The sequence below is a fragment of the Periplaneta americana genome, chromosome 7, assembly GCF_040183065.1.
Source record: "Periplaneta americana isolate PAMFEO1 chromosome 7, P.americana_PAMFEO1_priV1, whole genome shotgun sequence".
Taxonomy (NCBI): domain Eukaryota; kingdom Metazoa; phylum Arthropoda; class Insecta; order Blattodea; family Blattidae; genus Periplaneta; species Periplaneta americana.
Genome location: NC_091123.1, coordinates 177,111,441 through 177,139,371, shown reverse-complemented (window position 1 = coordinate 177,139,371; position 27,931 = coordinate 177,111,441). Strand labels below are relative to the sequence as shown.

The 27,931-nt window shown below is 35.3% G+C and overlaps 1 protein-coding gene across 1 annotated transcript; it reads right to left on the bottom strand.

Moving 5' to 3' along the window:
* Positions 1-8,585: 8,585 nt before the first annotated feature.
* On the bottom strand, positions 8,586-26,931 carry Ppt1 (Palmitoyl-protein thioesterase 1). The gene is made up of 6 exons (XM_069831969.1): positions 26,708-26,931; positions 23,041-23,150; positions 20,476-20,603; positions 19,561-19,716; positions 16,724-17,000; positions 8,586-10,588 (listed from the first exon to the last, which is right to left on the bottom strand). The coding sequence occupies exons 1-6, from the start codon at positions 26,832-26,834 to the stop codon at positions 10,460-10,462; spliced, it is 927 nt and encodes a 308-aa protein (XP_069688070.1). The 5' UTR covers positions 26,835-26,931; the 3' UTR covers positions 8,586-10,459.
* Positions 26,932-27,931: the final 1,000 nt, after the last annotated feature.

Genomic DNA, 27,931 nt, shown 5'->3' with positions numbered 1-27,931 from the left:
AACTTTCAGATTTTTGGACAGCAGACTGGATGATAAGAGCTTCTCAACCGAATAATAACACGCATTTCCCATATTTATTCTGCGTTTAATTTCCTCCCGAGTGTCATTTATATTTGTTACTGTTGCTCCAAGATATTTGAATTTTTCCACCTCTTCGAAGGATAAATCTCCAATTTTTATATTTCCATTTCGTACAATATTCTGGTCACGAGACATAATCATATACTTTGTCTTTTCGGGATTTACTTCCAAACCGATCGCTCTACTTGCTTCAAGTAAAATTTCTGTGTTTTCCCTAATCGTTTGTGTATTTTCTCCTAACATATTCACGTCATCCGCATAGACAAGAAGCTGATGTAACCCGTTCAATTCCAAACCCTGCCTGTTATCCTGAACTTTCCTAATGGCATATTCTAGAGCGAAGTTAAAAAGTAAAGGTGATAGTGCATCTCCCTGCTTTAGCCCGCAGTGAATTGGAAAAGCATCAGATAGAAACTGACCTATACGGACTCTGCTGTATGTTTCACTGAGACACATTTTAATTAATGGAACTAGTTTCTTGGGAATACCAAATTCAATAAGAATATCATATAATACTTCCCTCTTAACCGAGTCATAAGCCTTTTTGAAATCTATGAATAACTGATGTACTGTACCCTTATACTCCCATTTTTTCTCCATTATCTGTCGAATACAAAAAATCTGATCAATAGTCGATCTATTACGCCGAAAACCGCACTGATGATCCCCAATAATTTCATCTACGTACGGAGTTAATCTTCTCAAAAGAATATTGGACAAAATTTTGTACGACGTCAACAAAAGTGATATTCCTCGAAAGTTACCACAGTTGGTTTTGTCCCCCTTTTTAAAAATAGGCACAATTATGGACTCCTTCCATTGTTCTGGTACAATTTCCTTTTCCCAAATAGCAAGTACAAGTTTATAAATTTCGCTATATAATGCACTCCCACCCTCTTGTATTAATTCTGCTGGAATTTGATCGATACCTGGAGACTTGTACTTTTTCAGATTTTCTATCGCAATTTCGACTTCTGAAAGCGTGGGTTCGGGTATAAATGGCTCAGCAGTTCCTTAAAAGCCAGTAAGTAAGTATGTATGATTTGTTATTCTAAATATCCACAGTTTATATTTGTATCCGGCGACGTTTCAGTCTCTTAAATTGAACCCCTGCAACTTCGCGATCCCACACTACGTTCGGTGTTACAATGGACATTCTCTCTGTGGAGTCGTACGTTTGAATACAGCCTAAGTCGTTTGGGAAGATATGAAATAAACTTGCTATAAAAATAAAAGCCTTACATTCCGAGACTTGTCCACGCACTAAATGAGGACGACCCAGAGATGGGTAGTACCCCAGACCACATATAGATTGCTCATTCCTATGTTAAAATCGGTTTCACTTTGATGAGAACCGCCATGATCGCCACCCGTCCGCCGTAAACGAACACGAGATGGCAGTACAGTCAAATATATTACTATAATAATACCGGACAGCTGTATACTAGCAGCATTGGCGTGAGAGCGAAATATCGCGGACCTGACGTCTAGCGGAGAGGGATGGAATTACGTCCACATATACAAATATTAACAAAGCGAGATTCGGACTATTGTTTAAAACGTGAGTTACTAATGTGGAATTATATATGGAACACTTAACAAATGTTGAATAATATTTAATGTAAAATTATTACCTTATATCAAAGCTGCATATTATGAGAAATATTGCATACTTCATATTACTTTCCGTAATTAATTGTTACATATTTTTTCTTTGGTTTAGTGAGACAAAATCAATCTGATATTAGGAATAAATTTACAGTAATGTTTTATATACGCATTGCTGACAACTGCAAAGATAAAATTGATAGTAATCAGATGATTGTAATTATTAGTAAAGGCATGTGGACAACAATACAAGTTAAATTGATAAAGCATTAAAATTCAATACATTTTAACTTCTATTTATTTATTAGGTCTAAATTAAAAAACTAATTTGTATTTTTCAATCAACACAAAGACGAAGGAATTAGGCCTACTATACTTATTTTTTTTAAAGATGGAACATGACAGTTTAGCGGCCGAACTTGGACCTACAGTGCTATGTTGCCAATATGGACTACCACACTGCCAGCTGATGGAAGGCATCAACTGACGTTACGATGGCTGACGTTAAAACATTCATTGACAATAGACGCAAAGGTAAGAAAACAATACAAAAATCGACAGAGAATCAAAGACGAAACGTACCAATGCTAACATTGTGTGCACAATAAATGTCGCCAAGAGAGCTATTAAGCACTCACCATGAGGGAACGGTAAGTTTGGCAACTCAACCGTTGTTACCATAGCAACAGGCCTACCACGCTATGTGACATTCAGTTGTTTTTCCGTTCGCAACGCTCCTGTCATGTCCCATCTTAAAAAAAAACAAGTTTAAAGAATGTTGTTGTCTCACGTTTTATGAACTGTCGGAAATCGAAAGTACGATTTGGAGCAATTTGTAATCGGCAATTGTCACAATTATAAACAGCACATATACACCCTGACATTTTAACACTAGTACTAATTAATAAAATTATTAACTAGCCCAGCAACAATATACATTGCAGTTGATTACAGCTTGTTTCGCGAGTATCTCCACACCGGCAGGTAGGTAGCAGCACCAGCGTCGATCGCACGCAAAACTGCTAGCTACCCGGTATTATTGTAGTAAGGTATTTGGTACAGTCGCTAATACAATTCAAATGGGAGTTATGACGTGACTCCTTATGTAACAACTAGATGGCAGCATAGTACACCTGACAAAAGTTGTTACCGTCAGAACCCATAACGCCGAGCAATCTGGGTATATATGATCTAGGGTAGGACAAAGAGGAAGTGACGCAGTTCCCACCTGGATCTCCGGATTTAACCCCTCCAGACTTCTACCTATGGGGAGCTCTAAAGGACACAGTGTACGCCACAAAACCACAAACACTGGAGGAACTGAGAGTTCATGTTAAACATGCCTATAATGATATTCAGTTAGCAACAATCCAGTTGGTATGTCGCTCTGTTGTACGTCGTTGGGGTGTACTGTGGCGGAAGGAGGCCATTTTGAACATGTACGGGCTTATGGAATACAAAACCGCAAATATCGTATTTCTGTCTCATCTCGTTGCTGAGAAATAGTGTTTCAAAATATGTATACATCAATTTGAGACACACTGTATTGAAAATTTAGAGCGATGTTATTCAACGCTTTCGCAAAACTATACTGCAATAATAACTAAGTAACAATAAGTGCACTGTACTGGGTCTATTTCAGTATAGTGTTATGTTATGAAGAATGGTTTCCCTAGCAACAAGTTTTTGTGTGGGAATTCTAACTTTCAAGACCTAACAACAATAGCTGTCAATACAACAAAAAATACGTTCGAGCAAAAGTCATTTTAGTTCCATATCGCTTTTACGAACAAAAGAAGTGAGATTGTCCCTAGCGACGAGTGAATAAAGAAAACGCCTTTTAGTGCAACTAGTGAACTTGAAAAATTTGGAAGTGTAACATCAGTTCAAAGTTGTTCTCCACTAATCCAGTGTGTCTCATTGTGCTGTTTCTATTAATTATGTTTAGTTTTTAGTGATTGTTGCTAATATTTCTCCCACATTTGTTTGATTTCTTATATGTTTTATATAATTATCTTAGTACGTGAATTGTGCTTGCCCACCATTTTTACTGACTAGTCTTTTTAAGATTTTACCGATTTCTTGTTTGTGTTTTGAATGATGGTATGTTGTATTGCAGCTCTTCGTCAGTAAACAGCTAAAATTTTGTTTTTCGTATTTCTTCCTGGTATTTCCCTGAGGAAATAACATAGTAGCTTACGGTGCTAAAAAGACTCACAACAAATCCAGCTCCTTGAAAGAGTGTCCGGATAGAACTCAGGATCGCTAGACTGCGTAGACACTACTTCATTACAAATCATGTTATTTTTCTGCATAGGCCTACCGGTATTTAATATGATTTTTGTTTTTTTCATTTACCGCAATCTGATAACTTAAATATATAATTATATATAACGTGCATTGAAATGATATAGAAAACGTTAGTAGTTTCGAATTTTGCAAATTATTTCAAAGATTACGATGAGACAATATTGTGTACGAGAGCATCTGTATGACCCCTGTTAGAAAGGTAAGCGTTCACCATTCGCGTCGCGACTTTAAAGCATGTAGTGTCTCCAGTTTAGTATAGAGCTCACTGTTTCCCATTCAGCAGGCCATGCCATCTGTTAGGAAGTGTCAACACCTTCTCCAACCATGTATAATCTCTTCGCGGGAGTTTCAAATGCTTGGAGTGTTCACATCGTGTAATATTGTGAATTTGCTGTTACTTTTTAAACACTCCCGTACATACAAGTCGATAAGTTTATAATCATAGGTAGGAAGTTCATACCAAAACAGTATATTTCAGTCAAGTATATGCAGTTCACATAAACAACGCATAGTATCATTCTGTGGGTATACAGTCGTGAACAGTTTGAAGAATATTGTCAATTTATATTAATAGTTCAGGTTTTGAACAAAGTGAGCTGTTCTGTTATTATTGTATTATTTAAGTAATGTTAATATTATTAATTATTAAAAAAAAAAACACCATCGGTCCCCATCCTGAGCAAGATTAATGCAGTCTCTACCATCATATCCCACCTCCCTCAAATTCATTTTAATATTATCCTCCCCTCTACGTCTCGGCCTCTCCAAAGATCTTTTTTCCCCTCTGACCTCCCAAGTAACACTCTATAGATTGACAAATCGAACTGAAACCCTGACCGAGTTACTACGTGAGCGCTGGCTGTCTTGGGGAGGAGCAAGTGAGAAAGCACGGGGGAAGGGAGAGAGCACTATGCACTATGTACTTGCAGGTCCACTCACAGTTTGTCAAACCTGCTAACAAAAGCAATAAAAAGGTTGACTAGTTGCCTGCTATGCTAGCATAATGGAACCTTCCTAGCCGACAGCCAAGGCAAAAATGAAGAATCCGTTATTGTGGTAATACTGGAGAGTGGTTCTTCTATTGGTCGCGACACCCTCTCAGATCTTTACGTGGTGATTGGTGACTGAATGACGAGGAGCGAGGGAGAGAGAAGAAAGAAAGAGAGAGATTCCAGAAGTTGGCGCGTTTTACGGGGTTTCACTTGAAGTTGTCAAACTATATATGCATTTCTGGATTCGCCCATACGTGCTACATGCCCTGCCCATCTCACACGTCTGGATTTAATGTTCTCAGGTGAAGAATACTGTGCTCCAACCACGAGAAAGTCTCTGCAGGATGAGACGAAGTGGGGTAATGCTGTGAATGAATGTTGATGTCATAAGGTCACACACGTGGGTACTCGTATCTCTATTGGCTCGCTCTCACAGCACAAACAATAACACTGAGACACACATGTTTATACTATCCTAGTTACAAAATTAGATCACTGTTAATCTCCTCGTCTTTTAATCTCCCCATACAGAAAATAACAAATGCATGAGAGCGCATGGTTTTTAAACTGACGTTATAACGGTAATATTATCTATCTACTTCGCTCCAATAGATGACGCAATAGTAAGCACATTCCTTTCACGGTTGATCTCCTGGTTGGAGAACAATACAATGCGTGCAGTTCTACGTTGTGTAACTTTCTCCATTCTCCTGTAACGTCATCTCTCTTAGCTCCAAATACTTTTCTAAGCACCTTATTCTCGAACATTCTTAACTCTGTTCCTCTCTCGAAGCGAGCATCCAAGTTTCACAACCATACAGAACAACCAGTAAACTATCTGGTTTATAAATTCCAACTTTCAACATTTTTGAGAGCAGACTGAATGACAAAAGCTTCTCAACCGAATAATAGCAGGCATTTGCCATACTTATTCTGCGTTTAATTTCCTCCTGAGTGTCTACATCAAATTACTATATTTAAATTTCCTTTTCTTTGTAACAGAATACTCTTGTACAAAATCAATTTTAACCTTTTGTACAACCGTTCACCGTTCCCATTCACGTTATTCATATTTTCATGGTAACGTTAACTCCACATTCATCTGACTTGTGTAAAGTTATTGTAATTTATGCAAGGAGTTCGTAATTTAAGGTGGATGAAAAATAGGTGAAATAGAATAGGAGTTTGATGAATCACTGTAAATAGTAATACACAAGAAACAATTACAAATATATTGTAAATATAAAAAGTATACAACAATAACAATTATATTCAAGTTGGAATATATTATATATCTACATCACAATAGTAATGACTTCCTACACAGTGGCGGTTTTAGCAGGTCAGCCAAGACCTACCCAGAAATCTTAAACTTATGTTTCATTGCTAAAAATAAAGGATCTTCATGAAATATGTTAACGAAAATAAAAAACAATCCTCAAATGATTCCCCATACGTTACTCAAGATATGATTATACTCCTATCTTCTTTGTTATAATGTAAATAGCTGGTTTCATTTTAAATTTTAATCCTGCTTACTAAAAATATTTTCCTGGAACCGCCATTGCTGCTACATGGAACTGTAATACACTTACATTAAGAAAATATATTGCTGCAAATTCAAAACATAAGTAAAAGAAACTTAGGGAGACAATATCATACGGTATATCAATAATTCCCAAAACATTTCCCTTAAATCCCATGATACATAAAAAGAGATTCCAACAGGTTTACGAGAAATGTATCATTAAAAGGGGTTTAAATTCTATTTTTTTCAATGTTGCTTAAGGTGAGAGGAAGGTGAAATTTGGCAAAAAAGTCTAATTTTTCCAAAAAAGAAAATATATACAGTATCGGTCTTACTAATAAAAACTCTATATACAGACGTTTAACTGTCTTATACTTATACAATGAGTAGCTCGTTTATAAGTCGTGTGTTAATTCCTTACTAATAATCACTACATACGTCGTGTATAACAGTATAACTGTTACACAGCTACGTCATAGTTTCGTCATTACTTCGTCATGAAAGGTAATAGAATATCTGAGGTTCTCTACTGGATCCGGTAGAGCGCTCTAGTGTGGCGTGTTAAATATCGATAGTACAACTGGCTCTAATTGATTGCCACACTATATTTTGGTCAAAGAGTACAAGCTACAGCAATATTATTCTAATAATTCTATCGTCTTTGGTTTGTTCTTCTGTGGTTACAAGGTAAACATCATCATAAAATGACAGTCGATACGAACAGCTGTTAGAGGGGCGGCCATTTTTTCTCTATATACAATGTTTAAACAAGGGGTTTCGTGTATATAACTACTGCCAAGCAATTCCCATTGTATAGTTACAGCCTGTTTATACATCCATAGCTTATTAGTAAAGTTTTCTGTCTCAACTCTGCATAAGTCTCGTATAAAAACTATACACGGTTTATTAGTAAGACTGTATATATATTCCTAAAAACTTTCTTTGATATATATAAAACACAATGTATATTATTTTATTGGCCATCTTGCACAATTGAAGTTCATTACTAGCCATTTTTAAATGGTTTGCGAGTTGGGGTTTTAAACAGCACGCTGCTGTTTCTTGATTCCCCGCAAGTTTGATTTTCTGACTCGGTACTCACAAAAATGAACATAACCCAGGAAACACTGAAGGGAAGTTGATGATATTTTGAACACATCTTTCGCAGACTATAACCAGGTAAAGGGTTGTTCAGAGCAACACAATCTGATGTGCACTCCTTATTGATTACAGCATTGGACGATCTCATAATTCACGTATTTTAAAATGCACGTTTTTCTGGAAAACTATTCAAAATACTGTATAGCAAAATGGTATTTGACTTTTTTGTTGTTCTTTACTAAAGGAATCGTCCACCAGAATTAATGACATTGCTTACAGTTAATCCTGTACTGTAAATGCTATCTATTACATGTGAACATATGCGCACAGATTTGTACATTAAAATATCATGTCCAATAATTGATGAAAAGACTGATCTATACTAATAATAAATCTGTAGCCGAAATTTTTCTGGTAATTTTCGATTTTCCAAAAATAATTGGTCCTAACATATACAATTAACCACCCTGAAACCGAAAATCAGTTTTTTGAAATTTTTGTTTGTATGTCTGTCTGTCTGTATGTTTGTTACCTTTTTACGCGATAATGGCTGTACCGATTTCGATGAAAATTGGAATATAAATTAAGTTCGTTGCAACTTAGATTTTAGGCTATATGGCATTCAAAATACATTATTTAAAAGGGGGGTTATAAGGGGGCCTGAATTAAATAAATCGAAATATCTCGCTTATTATTGATTTTTGTGAAAAATGTTACATAACAAAAATTTCTTTAAAAATTATTTCCGATAAGTTTTATTCCTTGAAAAATTTTGATAGGACTGATATTTAATGACATAAATGAGTTTTAAAATTAAAATAACTGCCAAGGCCGTGTAATGAATAAAAAACAAATGACTTCGTCTATAAGGGGCCTTGGACAGCAACAATCGAAAGCTATGAAAGATAGCCTAGAGATAATGTTTCTGTGTTTGTATGAAGTAATATCTTAAGCTAAATTAACCGATTTCTATAATTAATTATTAATTCACCATTGGAAAGTGTAGTTTCTCTAGATGGACATAATGCTATAATGTTATTACAGTAACTTCTGAGTGAATCGAGGACAGGTAAGATTAAAATAGCTTCTTATGCACAGAAAACTTGATAGTCTATTCTGTACATTCGTTTCCTGTATTTCCTAAAATAATTTTTATGACCAAATGAGTGTCTCTGGATCAAAATGATCGCATTTTAATTATGCAAATACAATTTAAATTAAGTAACATAATAAACGATTTATCCTTATATCAAACACGAATGTTCCCTGGATCAAACGTCCTATTTTAATTATGTAATTACTTTATATTTATTTCTTACGGGTGCAGCGGAGCGCACGGGTACGGCTAGTACATAATATAATTTTGGAGGTAAGTTATACGGAAGAAATTTAACTTTTACTGCATATACAGAGCGTTTGCTTACGGGTGAGGCCAGGAAAGCAGCATGTACTGATACGCCGCTTTGTGCGAACAGTTGTTGAGACACGCTCGACAATCAAGGACATCAAGGTCTACAAGTTATCAGTTGTGAGCCAGATGTTGCAGTATTTAACACGTACAGTGCAGTTTCTTGACACAGTTGCTTAAATATTCAGCGTGTGTGTAAAATTTGTTAACAATGCAAAACGCAAAATTCACACTTGAACAGAGAGTTTTTATGTATGATGCATATGTGAAAACAGAGTCATGTAGAGAGGTGCGTAGGCAATTTGAAGTGCTCCAATTCAGGGTAGAGAAACTGTTAGACATCTTGTTAACAAATTAAGGACAACAGGGTCGATAAATGCTACAATTTCTAAGCGAAAACGAAGAGTATTGACAGGAGAAAAAATTGATGAAATCAGTGCATCATTTACACGCTCTCCTAATAAATCTTTAAGTCGTGTTTCACAGGAAGTTAGTGTTTGAAAAACATCAGTCTTTACTGCTGCTAAACTTTTAAAATTAAAACCCTACAGAGTATAGTATAGAAAGCGGAAGCTTACGGATAGACGATTCCCGCAAGCGACACCACAGGCAGGCCGCTTTCCTGGCCCCACCCGTAGGTGAATGCTCTATAGTAGTCATATGGTTCATGAGATTCTGGAACTCGTAATATTAAGAAAATATTTTTTTTTTTGTCTTTGTGTGATAATGTAACCAATTAAGTATTTTACCCATATAAATTAAACTCCTACAAAGGCTCTGACAAAATTGTGCAGTCATATGTTCTCTATTACATACCTCATCTCTTGAAAATGTTTCTGACAATTCAACAGAAGGAATCTTTGGCTTCTGTCTAGGCATGGGGGCAGATATTTCCCAAAAATTAATTTTAACAGCATTTTACATACTTAATAAAATATACAAAAGTCTTATAATAAGCAAACTGAAAGCTGTATTTGAGAGAGCTATTATATTACCACAAGAGAATATTAATTTCGTCTTAACATTGAACAAAGTGTACAATGAGAACAGCCACAATTTAAGGAAGTAGTAAGTAAACACATAAACGTCAATATGTAAGAACAATCAATTCTCCAAATTACTTTAAATTAATATTCATTACAATTATCTGTATTGAATATTAAAACCTCGAAACATAATGTATAACATCTATTTTGTTCGAAGTTAAAACACAGTCAGCAATCAGTTCGCTTCGTAGAAACCCAACATTAAACCCGTATAAATGTATATCAGACATTGTACAAGTCTGAAATACTTGTACAAACTTCTCCGAGATACAAGGAATGAAAACTCATAAGAGAGCATTTGACAATATTAAAGCTACTTTTATAATCTATACATAAACAAAAACCTTTATGATTATATCACACCATTATTTTAAATGGTATAACATTAATTCACAAGATATTCATTTATAATATTCCTAATAAACCAGTCCTCGGTGAAGTGAAGATGGTTTCCATCTACAGCCAGGAACTTCAGTTTACCTGCTTCATCCATCACTTGCAGTCCAAGACGATCCTGCACATATGAAAACTATTAATTATCCAGTGAATTAACTAAATTAAAATAAAGTTAAATACTTACTACAATACTCACTAACAGTAATACAATTTACTGTTTTCATTTACAGTGAAACCTGTTCAAATCAGAACCTGAATAATCCGGAATCCTGTCTATTTCGGAACAATTTATTGGTCCCGGCGAAATTTGTATGTATTATGTGTAATTTTTCCTGAATAAAACGGTAACTGTCCAACGGGGATTGGAAACTGTCTGCTATTGCTCAAAATGGAAACAATATTTTGGACACACTATATTTTGTAACAGCGTGAAATTTCATGGAATATACGAAATATGTAGGTCACTAAGATAAAAACAAGTTTTCTTTGCAAAATTCTAGAGGGTACGAGGGTGTTTTGCTCTGTCGGTCATGAATTTTATTACCCTGTTGACTAGGCAGACGAGTCGCTTCAAATATTTTCAATGCTTCACACCCGTATACTGTCGTAGCTAAACAGAGCGCAAGTGTAGTGATTTCCAGGTAAAAAAAAAAGTTGCATAAAATGTGGCATTAACATTAAGTGATGAAGTAAAAGTTATCGAGATAAAGGAAAATTAGAAACAAAGTCTGTGTGAATGAATGTTGAAGTTCAGTTGTGGAAAACTCAGATGTGACACTTAAAAAAATAAAGATCATAATGAGTGAGTGGCGTGCGGCCAATATTGGTGACACAAAAGGAACCAGAAAGCAACTGTTTATGAGGAAATAAATGAACTGTTGTGGGAGTGGGTTCTTCATGACCTTTCAAAGAACAAGCCAATTTCTGGATCTATTCTGCAAAGCAAGCTATTGAACTGGGAAAGAAATTACATAAACCAGAATTCAAGGCTTCTAATAGATGGCTCCTAGTCTAATTAATTAATAATGTGCAGTGATATGCAGTACAGTATTAGAGTATAGTGTTAGATATTAAATAGAATGAGATTAGTAAACTTCAGTAATGTTTAATGACTAATGAGTGAGTTACGATAATATTTATACAGAAAATGAGATTTTAATCAAGATGATTCACCAACGTATTAAGCGACACAAAGCTGATTTAATGTGATAGGTGTTAAATGGAATATTTTGTACTTCTTGCAGTTTGCTGTATGCCATTCTGTTTTTCATGTATATGAATGACAAAATATTCCATTTTAATGTCACACCTGAATAATACAGAAACCTGTCCACAACGGAAAAGAAATTAGGACCATGTCACTTCCGTCTTGAACAGGTTTCAATGTAATTACTAAAACTAGGCTTTCGATTAATTTTCATCTTTTGAGTGGTAAGCCAGAAACAAAGCTGCTTTAGCATATACCAAAATTATGACTTTTTCTGAAAATGATGTCAGAAATCATGATGAAAGATTTATTTTAGCCACTGGCATGAATTGTATAGCTTAACGAAAATAAGTTTGTAAATTGAACTAATTTGATTGTATATGTTTGTATAGTTTGGCTGATGAATTGTATATGTTCTTAAAATTATTACTAGTCTGTGTAGCTCTACTGATGAATTGTATATAGACCTACTGTAAATTGAATGGTAATATGTATAGCTCAACTGATGAATTGTTTATGATTATAAATTGAATTAATCTGCTTGATATTAATTGCACAAATTTGTATAGCTTAATGAAAGTATGCTACTTTGTATTGTATATATTTGTATAGTTTTGGCCGATGAATTGTATATGCTTTAAATTGAATAGTAATCTATATAGCTCTACTGATAAATTGTTTGTGTTTGTAATTTGAAGTAGTTTGCATGATATGCATTATCAATTTCTGTATATCACAACTGGTTGAATTGTTTATGCCTTAAATTTAATTAAATTGTTTTGTATTATAATATAGCTCAACTGATGAATGATCGTTTGCGTTTGTAAATTTAATAATCTGATTGGCTATGTATTGTATACTTTTAGTAGAGCCATCGATGTAGCTCAGTCGGCAGACTCGCTGGGCTGCTGATCCGGAGCTGCGTTCGGGCTTGGGTTGGATCCCCCTTTGGACTTTGGTTTCTTCGGAGGTTTTCCCCAGCCGTGGGACTGAAGCCGGATGGTCTATGGCGAGTCCTTGGCATCAACCCCTTTGATTTGATTACCTGGTTGGGTTTTTCCGAGGTTTCCCCCACCGAAAAGGCAAATGCCGGGTAATATTTTGGCGAATCCTCGGACCTCATCTCATCTCACTACATCTCGCCAAAATGTAAAAAAATGTAAAAAAATTGTACAAAATTGTAAAAAATTGTAGAAAATTACTAAATTGTAAAACTATAAACATTTGTAAAAATTGTAATTGTAATATTGTAAAATGTTGACATGTTCCACATCTTAAAGCTTCATTGCTCATGTAAGATCTATGGAATAAAATAAATGAATGAATGAATGAATGAACAGGCGGTGGCACATTTTCCAGCTGATCCAGAGTTGTACTCAGGCAAAGATTCAATTCCCGCTTGGACAATACATAGCAGGATCGAACAATTGGGTGACAATAAATCATATCAAATAATGAACAACTGAACGACTTGGAAGATCAACACCAGGAAAGTGTTGCTGAAATCACTTACATACTTCTCGAGCAGATATTGTCAGTTCATAGGAATTATTTACAATTTTTTTAACAGAAAAAATCATTCACTTTTCATAAATTGTATAAAAGAGAAACAAACACGCAGTATTCAATGAACCAAATTTCTTGGCTTAAAAATCGATAATGTGTTAAATTGTAAAAATCATATTAAAGAAATTACACCCAAACTAAATTCAGCTTGTTTTACTATTAGATCTATGCAAAAGATAGTAAATATCAATACCTTAAAAACAATATACTTTGCATACTTCCACTCGGTAATGAGTTTTGGAATAATATTCTGGGGAAATTCCACAGATAGTAACAGTATTTTTCTATTACAAAAAAGAGTAATTAGAATAATAGTAGGTGCCAAATCTAGGGAATCGTGTAGGACTATTTTCAAAAAACTACAAATAATGCCCATGGCTTGTCAGTATATCTTTTCATTAATAATCTTCCTCGTATGTAATCGTGAAAACTTTGTAACTAATTCAACAGTTCATAGCATAAATACACGTCAAACAAATGACTTTCATACTCCATCGGCAAGTCTATTGTGCTATCAAAAAGGAGTGCGTTATATGGCAGTAAAAATTTTTAACAGCTTCCCTATCGATTTAAAAAATGAGACTCTAAACATAAAATTATTTAGAGTCAAATTGAAGAAGTACCTAATTTCTCACGCCTTCTATTTTGTAGGTGAATTCATTACATTCAATAATGCTTCATGAAATTGATACTAAAACTTTGTGTTGTACTAGTAGACTATATTGTAAATCTCGTCTGTATATATTTCATCTAGACTGTGACTATAAATTAAGACTTTATAATAGTATTAAGTTTTTTGACTTGTTCCATATTCTAGCTGTAAGCAATGTATGAATACCACGGAATGTTAATAAATACAATACAATACAATACAATACAAAATTATCTTGCACAGCTTGCTGGTGCAGGCTAGGCAAAAAAGATTACTATTAAAAGAGAAGATGAGTGGCACAGGTCAAAAAAGATTACCTGTTGCACACAATCATTTCCCAGTGTCCCAGTGCCAGATCAGAATGTTTTTTTTTTTAACTTAGTTATTTAATGATACTGTATCAACTTCAGCACATGATGGTATTCCAAATCAATTAATAACAGCTATTTACAATATTTATAATAATTATATACAGGTTAGGATTGAAAACAAATATTCAGAATGGAAACGAATAAACCAAGGAGTGAGACAGGGTTGTAGTTTATCTCCTCTATTATTTATAATATACATGAATCACATTATTAAGGAATGGAGATTGAAACCACATGGAAGTATACCGATAAGTCGTTTGTCCCAAATACATACGTTATTATTTGCTGATGATATTGTATTTATGGCAACTTCAGAAGATAATTTACAACGTTTGGTTTAAACTTTAATCAAATGGCAGAAAGTTTCAATATGGAAATTTCAACTGACAAATCTAAAGTGATGGCTTTTTAGGAAAGGAACCAGTCCGTAGCAAAATTTGCATCAATAATAAGATCATCGAACAAAGAAAAAATTTTAGTTTTCTCGGTTACCAAATTTCATATGAAGAAGAAAAGGATTTGAATGGGAAAATTATTAAATTCAACAGAGCAATGGGGATAATTAATCAGATATTCAAACCAACCTTAGTACAAAAACACACACGCACCAGAATTTATAAAACATTGGCCAGACCTATACTCTGTTTTGGTAGTGAAGCTTGGACGATTCGTAATATTGATTCACAAAGATTAACGGCGGCAGAAATGAGATTTATGCATCATACAGCGGGATACACGAGAATGGATCACATTAGAAATTTTGACATTATGAAAAAACTGCAGATTGAACCAATTAGGGAATACCTACAGAAATACAGACAAAACTGGAGATCACATGTCATCAGAATGCCTCGTTGTAGAATTCCACGCCAAATTTTAAATTACCATCCTGTGGGCAAGAGATCCTTGGGCAGACCGTTCAAGCGTTGGCAAGAGACCGTAACGGGCCACTAGGCCCAATACATGCAAGGATGATGATGATGTATCAACTTCTGGGTTATTTAGCATTGATGGAATTGGTGATAGCGAGATTCACCATAATTACCCGATATTATTTATTTAATCTGGTAGAGATAATGCCATCAGGCCTTCTCTTCCCCTCTACCAGGGGATTACAACTACAATGTTAAGAATACAATTACAATTATAATTACAATTAATATTAAATTTACAAATACAATAAAAATCAAAGTACTAAAAGATTAAGTGATTAATAAAAGCTAGACAGTTTATTGTAAAAGTTAAGAAGAGAAAAGCATTTCTTTTATTGATTAAGTAAAAATTAAACCTACTCTACGCAGTAAGAAAATACTTAATAAGCTTGCTTTTGAACGCTACTAAATTCCGACAGTCTCTGATGTCACTGGGTAGGGTATTCCACAAGCGCGAGAGCGAGACTGTGTATGATGATGAATACGATGATGTCTTATGTGTTGGTATGGCTAGTATGCGGCTATTTTGCGTGCGTGTGAAGAGATTATGATATGATGACAGGTAACTGAAACGGGAGGCAAGGTAGGTAGGTGTAGAAGTGTAAAGGACTTGGAAAAGGAGAACAAGAGAATGAAAATTTCTACATTCGTTAAGCCGTAGCCAGTTTAGAGTTTGGAAGGATGGGGTAATGTGGTCGGCGTGACGGACATCGCAGACGAAGTGAACACAAGAATTATGAACACGTTGTAATTTTTGCGACTGGCTGACATTGAGGTCACTCAGTAGAAAATCACAGTAATCGAAGTGGGGCATTACTAGTGTTTCCACTAGTATTTTCTTGAGTGATAGTGGAAGGAATTTTCGAATGCTGTTTAAGGAATGTAGTATGGGTTACTTGGTTATTCCAGTTTAAATGCGTATCAAAGTAAACTCCAAGGTTTTTAACACAGGACGCAAAAGGGATTATTGTGTCGTTTAACTTGACTGGAAGAGCAGGAGTAATATTGCATAATAGACGTTGGTGTCCCACTAGGATTGCTTGTGATTTTCTTGCATTGAGAGTCAAACCAAACTTTCTGGCCCATGCAGATATAGATTCAAGGTCCTCGTTAAGATTGTGTATTGCGTCATTGAGTGAGTCAGGGGTTGTATGGATATAGATTTGTAAATCGTCTGCGTAGAAGTGATGCTTACAGTGCTGTAGAGTCGAAGGGATGTCTTTTACGTAAATAGTGATAAAACAGATCCCTGTGGGACTCCAGAATCAACGATACACCATGAGGAAGTTCGACTTCGCCTTACGGTTGGGGAAAACCACGGAAAAAACCCAACCAGGTAATCAGGCTGTGCAAGCCTGGATCAGCAGACAAGCACGCTACTGTCTGAGCTACACCAGTGTTCTCAGAGTGTGCAAGAGAATAGTGCACGTACCAAGAGCACAATGCTGTGCCATGGATCCAGCCCACATTCATCATCACACAGTATATCTTACATGTTCTGTACAAGCGTAATTATGTAACTTACCTTAGTATAAAGGTCACTTTCTTGAAGCGTCATTACCTCTGAACTCTGCCCTGGCTTGTAAAAACCAAACCATTCAGTTTCTTTCGGCGCAACAATGGTATCGTTGTTGAATTTAACCATTACGAAGTTCTTTAATTTCGATAGATTTTTAATATAGGTAATATTTTTCATATTTTCATTGTTGATATCTGCAAGGAAAATGCTGTATTTGCGATATTCTTCTTCATTCAAAGGGTCGTGCCAATATTCTGCTTGAACTAGGGCTTCCTGAACCCAGCTGTAAAAAGAATACATAGCAGATCTTTACATTAATGTCTGAAGATTAATATCCATAAAGATACACTAATTTATACAGCGTAATACAAAAGGTGCTTTACAAATGGGAAAGACAGCTCTGTTTCGAAATAAGAAAAAACAGGTCTAATATATTATTGTTAAATTATTCTGAAGTAAACAAGACTTAGTTTATGTTAAAAGACTTACAAGGAGAGGATACGCTCTGTATATCACCGAATGGAATAAGATTGTGTGAGATGAAAGTACAAGTACTGTTTAAAGTCATACCTGGTATGGGTGGCCAATGACCCCTCGTTTCGAAAATATTGGCTATTGTTTGTGACATACTTCCGTTAGGTGCTTAATAGGGAAGCATTAGACTGTGTAACGGCGTGGCTCATATGGTTGGATGCTGGGATGTTTAGTCTATTATCCAAGATGATCCATAGTGAAATCCATTTCGTGAATAATGTTTTTAATGCACTGTACCCTAATTATTAAAACCATGTTTTAACTTCAAATTTTCAAAATCATCCTACATAGTATTCAAAACTGCATGTCCTTAACCTACAAAACGCACGACTAATCGTGATACTACTGCGATCATATTATATCATCCTATTAAAAATTGCATTTGATCTTTCTGCAACTACAGAAAAAATACAGGGAATTCAATCTCGATAGTCCCTTCCCTATAAAAAGAAACACATTGGTGGCTGCATATCCTGTTTTTAGCGTACGGTTCTTAAATACTAATGGTTAAAGAGGGCAATATTCACCTTCGACATAGTTCATATTTTTTCATTTGTGCACCTCGTTCTCAAAGTTCTCGTTTAGGTTCATGAACATTCAATTTACTCGTATTTATGTTCTGCATACTGCAGATTTCCCCACCCATCTCTTAAGGGGAATCGCTCAATATTATACAGGTTTACGTTATTATTTATTGTAAATTAAATTAAATTATGAGGTAAGAAAATATTGAATTATATTAAATTACATACTTCCACTCGGTAATGAGTTTTGGAATAATATTCTGAGGAAATTCCACAGATAGTAACAATATATTTCTAACACAAAAAAGAGTAATTAGAATAATAGTAGGTGCCAAATCTAGGGAATCGTGTAGGGATATTTTCAAAAAACTACAAATAATGCCCATGGCTTGTCAGTATATCTTTTCATTAATAATCTTCCTCGTATGTAATCGTTAAAACTTTGTAACTAATTCAACAGTTCATAGCATAAATACACGTCAAAAAATGACTTTCATACTCCATCGGCAAGTCTATCGTGCTATCAAAAAGGAGTGCGTTATATGGCAGTAAACATTTTTAATAGCCTCCCTATCGATATAAAAAATGAAACTCAAAACATAAAATTATTTAGGGCCAAATTAAAGAAGTACCTACCTTCTATTCTGTAGGTGAATTCATAACATTCAATAACACTTCATGAAATTTGATACTAAAACTTTGTGTTGTACTAGTAGACTATATTGTAAATCTCGTCTATATATATTTCATCTAGACTTTGACTATAAATTAAGATTTTGTAATAGTATTAAGTATTTTGACTTGTTCCATATTCTAGCTGTAAGCATGTATGAATACCATGGAATGTTAATTAATACAATACAATACAATACAATATACTAGGTTATACAAAATAATTGTAAATATAATTTTGACACGCACAGAAAATCAACAAGCAGGAAAACGTAAACATCTGTAGCATATGACATAACATACCCCTACATGTTGCGCCGCATGGAACGCTCTTGCCATCTAGCGGTAAAACTTCGCATAAGATATCCCTATTATGAACACGTAATTTGTCCAAGAGTTTGGTGTTGAAGTCAATGGACAACAAGTCACAATAGATAAAGTGTGGCATTACGATTGTTTGAACTAATGTTTGTTTCAGTGGCGTGGGGAAGAAATGCTTATCTATTTCTATTTCTATTTATTATTAATTTTGCAAAATGATACGGCAATGTTGTATTTTTCTTTTGTAAAATTTTGGTACCCTTTTTAGCTAAAGTATCTGTCAGTTCATTCCCTTGTAGGCTGCAGTGTGCAGGTATCCATTGTATAATAATGTTTTTTGTAACATAGAATATTAACAGTTTTTTGGATGTCTAGTATTTTATGGCTAACTAGTATTTTGCATTATGCTATAGGTTGAATAGCAGAAGAAGAATCACTATGGATTACAGCTTTCTGGAACAAGTTTTTCCTGTCTAATAGTTGTGATAAAGCCAAATCTATTACCAGGATTTCTGCATCAAAATGAGTTATGTTACATCCTGCCGACACACAAAAATTGAAGAGACTACAGTGGATTCCTGCTTCAGCACTGCCTTCTTTATCATACAGGGAAAGTAGAGACATCAACATTAAGTCACTAGATATCTATCAGAATTTATTAAAAATTACTAGACCTCAATTAATAGTGAGAAAATACTGTGTTTTTAACATACAAAAAGAAATATGTTCCATATTGTAAAAAAACTATAACTCATTTCACATTTAGAAAATACAAATTCCACAAAAAAATACCTCCAGTAGGCTCCAATATTGAGAAGCTCGCGAATGTAATCGCACCATTTACTTGGATACCCACAATGTGGCAATCCATAGACCCCTTGGTGCTGTCCACCAATAGAAATGAGATTTATCATAGGGGGTGATGGGCAGCGTTGAGCGACAGCACGTCTGAAATGAAGAAGAAATGTTAAAATATAAATTTTTTATAAAACCAACGAAATATATTACACTGAATAAAAAAGTACACAACTTCTTCACAAGCACAAATCATAATGTGATAATCACCAGTCTAGTTGCAGACACAAAAAGGAAGCAATATCCAACAACCAAAAAGAAAAATAAAAAAAATGTCAGATGAAATTAAACAGACCAGCCTCATGGGCTACTGGTCAGAGCTTCTGACTACAGTTCATGAGGTCCCGGGTTCGATTTCCGGTTAGAACACAGGAATTTTTCCTTAAAGGGGAATGTTCCTGTGTTCGTCCATGGTCTGGAAATTAGATTAGGCTTAGATTTAAGATCTCTCCTAGAAAAGTATTATAATTAATTCTATTTTAAAATATAAGTACACTGGTATTAAAATATTCTGCAAAAATGATAAATTTGCTTTCGAAGGGAACAAGAGTAAGGTGGTCCGCAGAACTGTTCTGACTTAAAAAAGTGGTCCCCACTTCAGAAGAAGTTTGAGAAACGCTGGTCTATGGCAAAAGACCTATTCTACGCAAAATCACCCAGATATTAGTTTTATTACAAGTGAAAGCAGAAGTAAAATTAAAGAAAATGTAAACTGAACACGTAAATTTATTAAAAATCTAGCAACAGGTTCATTATGTAAAATATTACTTCCCTTAATATCAAGTAAAATAGGTTGCCTGCACAGATATGAACAAGCAATTAAAATATAAGAGTCATTGTATATCAACGTACAGAAACTGTCCACCTTGGGAGAATCCAATTGCATTATATCCTTCTGTAAGTTCTGGATCACTGGCCAGTTGCTTGCAAACAAGGTCAACTTGAGTATTTACATTCAGAAAGAAACCACTTTCTATATCCTGGAAGTATAGAGAAGAAGGTTAACAAATAAGAAAAATATTGCTAACTACTAAGTCAATCATAAAAATTAATTTTATTTACAAACAGTATTTGAAAAGATTATATATATATATATATATATATATATATATATATATATATATATATGAGGCGCATCCAGAATGTAAGTTTCCCTATTTTTTTAAAAAAAAGAAACCACACTTTCAGGAAAACATTTATTGGCAACAGGTACAGCAATGTTTCAGCTATTTTTCAACATAGCCACCATCGGAGTTGAGACACTTGTTGTATCGTGGGATCAACTTTTGTATCCCTCTGTTGTAGAACTCTGCCGCCTGTGAATGGAACCAGCGTGTGACAGACGTCTTCAGCTCTTCGACGTTGCCAAAACGCTCACCGGAGAACAGGAATTTCTTGAAAATAGAGAGAGGGAGAGAGGAGGAGAGGGAGGTGGAGGGGAGGGGAGGGTGAAGGGGGGAGGGAGGGGACAGGGAGATGGAGAGGGGAAAGAGGAGTAGGGGAGGGGGAGTGGGGAGAGGGAGAGGGAGAGAGAGAGATGTTCGGCCCATAGACCTGACAGAGCTGCCGATGAATTTCAATTGGCGCAATGCTTTGTGCATTAAAGAACTTTATCACCGACCGAACCTCGCAGGCGGCGGGAGAAGGAATAAGAGCTTCCATTTTGGATCACTGCTGCCACGCTACTGGCACCAGGCGGGACCTGTCCGGCTGGCATATGATTGATATTTCATAGATCTGTTATGCATGCGCAATTGACACGGCTAATTAAGTTTACTTTCAAGGGGAAAAAATCGGGAAACTTACTTTCTGGATGCGCCTCGTATTTAAAGTTGCTTTAAAAAAATGACTTTTAGATAATCCTTTTTATCATATTAATGAATATTTTGACAGCCTTATGAACATGCAATTTCAATCTGTTTGTTTTTATTTACCATCCTCTATAACTACGCTATTGTAATTCTGACAAATAAACATGATTGATTGATTTATTAATTTCATTCAGAAGTTTTAATTTAAAAAGTTCTTGAGAGCGTCTTCTTGTGAATACATTACTGAGGTGCTTATGACACTACATAATCCATAATTCCTTCAACAAGTGATATCAACTGTAGAGAGGATCATGGCACCTCATTTCTTGAAAGTAAAGGTATGGCTTTATTATACTGCAAGATCCTGAAACAAAATTTGGGTCACCTGAATTTTCAGAGTTCCAGTTATAACATACTGAGTACCTACTGAGCATGCGCAATATGTTATAACTGGAAGTCGGAAAATTCGGGTAACCAAATTTTGTTTCTGGGTCTGTACAACACACACAAATGCTTAGAAATGTTAGATTGCAGACCCTGACAGACTGTATACATGCCTCCATGCAGTGGGATATACGATGCAATGCTGCCCATCATTACAAATTCATATATATTATTTTAATGTACCGAAGTACATATGATATTTCCATGTAGATATTCTCCATCATCATACGATGAAAGAGTAATGGAACGGAGAAAAATTCTCTCCGGCACTGGGATTTGAACCTGGGTTTTCAGCTCTACGTGCTGATGCTTTATCCACTAAGCCACCCGGATACCCACCCCTGAGTCGGACAGAATCGTCTCAGATTAAGTTCCAACTCTTGGGTTCCCTCTAGTGGCCGCCCTCTGCACTACGTCATAGATGTATATGAACGTAGGACTGAAGTCCACACATGTGCTGAGGTGCACTCGTTATGAGTGACTAGTTGGCCGGGATCCGACGGAATAAGCGCCGTCTTAAATCACGAAGTGATTTACGCATATCATATATATTATTTTAATGTACCGAAGTACATATGATATTTCCATGCAGATATTCTGCGTCATCATACGATGAAAGAGTAATGGAACGGAGAAAAATTCTCTCCGGGCCAGGATTTGAACCCGGGTTTTCAGCTCTACGTGCTGATGCTTTATCCACTAAGCCACACCGAATCCCGGCAAACTAGTCACTCATAACGAGTGCACCTCAGCACATGTGTGGACTTCAGTCCTACGTTCATAAACATCTATGACGTAGAGCAGAGGGCAGCCACTAGAGGGAACCCAAGCGTTGGAACTTAATCTGAGACGATTCTGTCCAACGCCGGGGTGGGTATCCGGTGTGGCTTAGTGGATAAAGCATCAGCACGTAGAGCTGAAAACCCGGGTTCAAATCCCAGCGCCGGAGAGAATTTTTCTCCGTTCCATTACTCTTTCATCGTATTACAAATTCAGCTTAATATCGACATATGCATAATAAAAATTGTTGCAAATCTTATTTAACGAGATGGTTAATCCCGTAATTCTAATTCTAATTACAACACAACTTCAACATTCAATTACAACCCTGTAAACAGTCACACTCAAATATTCTTCTCACATTATCACTAGCATTACACACCTCAGATACTGATGAGCCAATTTTCAAAGAATGCACATAAATGCCCGGAACATTATGTTCAATTAAATCTTTGATTGCACCAAGGCTCAGAGGATTGCAGCAATAATCACCTGTAAACAAATATAGGTTAGGCTCCACATATCCCACAGTTAGTAGAAGCAGCTATTTAATAATAATAATAATAATAATAATAATAATAATAATAATAATAATAATAATAATAATAATGATAATATAATAATAATAAAATAATAATAATAATAATAATAATAATAATAATAATAATAATAATAATAATGATAATATAATAATGATAATAAAATAATAATAATATAATAATGATAATAAAATAATAATAATAATAATAATAATAATAATAATAATAATAATAATAATAATAATAATAATAATAATTGGAACAAATTTTGGTCACTCAAATTCCTACTCATGGACAACCGGCAAAAAGCAAGTACGAAAGCTGAAATCCTAGACAAATGTGTCATGCTGAAATTACTCTATGGCTGTCAAACGTGGTCCTTGACAGAAAAACAGAAAAAACAGCTACAGGTTTGTCAAAGGAGAATGGAAAGGAAGATCCTAAATGTCTCACTAAGAGACATACTCAGAAACGAGGAAATAAGAAGAAGGACAAAAATGCGCGATGTGGTAGAAAGGGCAGAAAACCTAAAATGGAAATGGGGCGGCCACGTAGCACATATGGATCACCAGAAATGGACGAATCACATCACAATGTGGGACCCGAGAGAAGGACGATGGCACGTGGGACGACAAAAAAACAGATGGGTGGACTACTTCAGAACCAGAGCGGGAAGTCAATGGTCGAGAATGGCACGAGACAGAGAAGTATGGAGGTAGCTGGCACCAAACATGAATCAACAAGCACCAGATAGGACAGAGAGTCAACGACAGTGAGTGTAATTCGTGTGAAGTGATATGAGGAAGTGTGGGGGATGAGTATGGTAGAAATGATCGAAGAGGGAAGTCAGGAACAGTGAAATGTAGAAATATCAGTAATAGGACCAAGCTCCCAAGGACTCGCTCACCTTAAGAGCCTACTTATGAGCAATTCCCTGTGACAACAGGAGGCCCTTACCCTTACGGGATGTGTACGGGCTAAATTTATTTATTTATAATAATAATAATAATAATGGTTTATTCAACCTGGCAGAGTTAAGGCCATACGGCCTTCTCTAACACTTAACCAGGAGTAAAACTGCAATACAAAAAAACACTACAAATTTACGAAGTAAAGTACACTACAATTTTACACACAAAAGTGAAGTAGATAATCATAATACGGTAGAATATAAACAGCAAGTCAGTAGAAAGTGAGTGCATTTGAGTTCAATTTATTTAAATTAAATATCATTAAACTTACGACATCATTAGATTCATTTTCTGGCAATTTAATGATAGAGAATTTTGATCTATGTACAGTAGTTTCATTATTTAACAAAGACCTCAATATTAACTCCTAATGAGCATAATAAGTCTACAATATTGATCCTGAGTAAAGTCTAAAATCCAGACAACGATTTATGACATTTGTTACTCAACATCTCCAGTTACGGTACATAATGATGGATGTGCCTATTATAACATTCTTATTTTTTAAATTTAGTTTTATGACGCTATTTCTAGATGGTTACATGATTTTTGGCTTCACTGATTTTTTTAAACAAGTTAGATTAGCTATGTTTTGTTTGTCTCAAGTTATTTTTTCTTTGTTTAGGTGATTTTTGAGTCCACCAATTTTTGGTTTAGTTCGTTAGTTTCAATTTTATATCACATTCTCAATTAATATCACTCAATAAAAGAATTGTATTCCAATGGATACCATCCCATTGTGGAATCCTGGGAAACGAGAATGCGGATGCACTAGCAAAGAAGGGCAGCACTGCTACTTACAGACCTGTTACTAAATTTACGTATTACTCTGTGAAAAGATTTATTAAATCTACATACATAGACTTCAACAAACAAAATTTGATAACACAATCTCAAGGGAAAAAATGGAACTCTCTGCATCGTAATCCACAGTTAATTCCCGATTTACCACGAAAATCGTCTGTAGCTGCATTTAGATTGGCAACAGGCCATGATTGTTTGGCCAAACACCTGCATAGAATTGGAATATATCAGTCCCCTAACTGCCCATTGTGCAACTCAAACCAAGAAATGGATTCGGAACACCTCAAAATCTGTGCTTCAGTGGCTGACAATGATAATATCTTTGAAAAATATTGGAGTGCAAGAGGTCAAATGACTTTATTGTCAAATGCCTGGCATTAGAAAACAACAACAACATTTTATATCACATTTTGGCAATTCCTATTACCATCATATGCTGTGACGTCATTTAAATCCTTTCTTGTACAGCATTTCAGTCTCATCTTACCAACTGCCTCCATATTAGTTCTGCAATTTAAGTGTTGAACTACTTCACATCTGCGACTCAAGAACTAGGCACTGATCTTTCATCCAAGTCGCCTGGTTCAATACCCAGCCAGATCATGGAATTTGTGGTGGATTTTTTTTTAGTTGGTTATTTAACGACGCTGTATCAACTACGAGGTTATTTAGCGTCGATGAGATTGGTGATAGCGAGATGATATTTGGCGAGATGAGGCCGAGGATTCGCCATAGATTACCTGGCATTCACCTTACGGTTGGGGAAAACCTTGGAAAAAAACCCAACCAGATAATCAGCCCAAACGGGGACCGAACCCGCGATTTGTAGTGGACAAAGCAAACATTGCAGAGGGCTTTTCTCAGGGTATTCCCGTTTTCCTTCATCATTCCACCAACATGCTCAACCTGACCCTCATTTCATCAATCAACTGCATTACCAGTAGTTAAAAATAGGTTGGGGTGAAGTCTCGGGGGGTAGTACAGGTTTCTAATGCTGATCTAGGAAGAGCTTGGAACTCTGGACCCTGGAGTTTACCAAACTACTCGTCTGAAGATGGAACCTGGCTCTTTAGAGCTGAGGCAGCGTGGTCCACCTGTCAGCATCATGTCTCTAAAATGGTTTGCTACAATTCAGAGGTTATTTTCAATTATTTAGACCAAATTTTTTCTCCCATGTATGATACAGCAAAGTATAGATTTTTTTTTTACCAAAAACCGCATATTCCTTCCATTAAAACATAACTGAATGTGTTTCCCATTGCAATGTTACAAAATTAACTGATAATAACAATAATTACAATTTTATTATAATTATTCTGCTCATTATGACTGCTGCAATTAGGCTACATATGGAATTAATTTTACATGGTAGCAAACATTAAAAAGGCAATTTGGCCACCATAAGAGTAATTCTCCAGAAGAACTACACTATAACAAAAGAGGCACTTCTGCCCCCATCCATCAATTACCCTTTGGTGTAGTTATTCTGGAGAAATAACGTGAAATATCGTAAGCTACATTTAAGCACATAGTAATCTAACTGAAATCCTGAAATTTATCAAAAGTGACACAGTATCCGCTTTAGACAATTTTGCAGCATAATAAATAGAGGTTAGTGCGAGATTACCCTGCAAACTGTTACCGGTACAACTACAATTCTTGGAACCAGTTCTCAAACGTATTCAGTCATCGAAATATGACAAATTCGTCTGTAGCAAAATATGCAACAACTTACCCATTCCATGCCACATTACAACTGGTGTTGGTGGTGCTGACGGTGGTATTGGAGGAGGATCAAAACTACAAAGAACTGTTAATCCACATAACGATACGAACAAACTCAAAAACCGTAATATGGCCATAATTTTCCCTTATTTAACAATTCTAAATGCCTAACGTTAAAAACAGGACAGCCGAAACAGTTTCAGGTTATGTTATGTGCTCCACAGATCGAACAGAGACACTCAGAGTTCGACTGTAATGGCGGTCTGATTCAAATGCTTATTTTGTCTAGACTAGATAAAGTGACTGTTATTTCTGAATTAGATAAAGTGATTGTTTGTTCTGTGTTCTAAAGTGAAGCATATTCTTTCCTGTGAATTAGTGTTTATAGTTTCTTAGTTTTTACATAAGTATTTTCTTTCTTTCTTAACTCTTTCTTTTATAGAACTTGTGTTTGTGCGATAGCTATGCAAGATCCTAGATCAACTAGCTTGGACACTTGTGAAATAAATGATAATGTCAACACATTATGTGATATAGCATTAATAAACTGCGATTCAGAAAATATGGAGATTAGTAATCAGCCTAATACTAATAATGATAATTTTGTTCTGAACCCATCTATTCTTTCCAATGACTCAACAATGAAACAAATGAAAATCAGAAAATCAACAGATGAATACATACCAGCTAAGAAAAGATTAAAAACAAAGGCTGCTAAACAAATAGCAACATCAATGAAGAATCCTAAACCTATCCAAACTCATAACAAATTTCAAATACTAACTACTGCCACGCCCACAGACTGTTATAATACCATTAGTAACACTACACCCTGCGTCGGCACATCTACAACTCCATCAAATATTAATCCCGCAATATGTGCAGTTTCAAAAAACACAATTTCTCAACCCAAACCTAAGAAACCACCACCGATCATTTTATTGACCAAAGTGAATTATTTTGACTTCGCAAAACAACTAAAACAATTTCTACGAGAAGAAATCAATGCACAATACTGCCTACAGGGCTTAAAAATCTTTGCTGCTAATAATGACGATTATAATGACATAGGTAATTACTTGAAAGCTAACAGTTATGAATTCTACACCTTCCCTAATGGACAAGTTAAAGTTCATAAAGTAGTTATGAAAGGTCTACCTGTAGAAACATCAAGTGATACAATTCTAAATGAACTTGTTTTGAAAAAATTTTCGGTCCAAAGTGTCAAACAAAT

What these genes read in the sequence shown, in the direction of transcription:
- Ppt1 (XM_069831969.1), bottom strand. Translation starts at nt 26,834, where the DNA reads ATGGCCATATTACGGTTTTTGAGTTTGTTCGTATCGTTATGTGGATTA. An exon ending in TGTAATGTGGCATGGAATGG is followed by an intron (nt 23,151 to 26,707) that starts GTAAGTTGTTGC and finishes ATTTGTTTACAG; the next exon opens with GTGATTATTGCTGCAATCCT. An exon ending in AATATTGGAGCCTACTGGAG is followed by an intron (nt 17,001 to 19,560) that starts GTATTTTTTTGT and finishes TTCTTTTTACAG; the next exon opens with CTGGGTTCAGGAAGCCCTAG.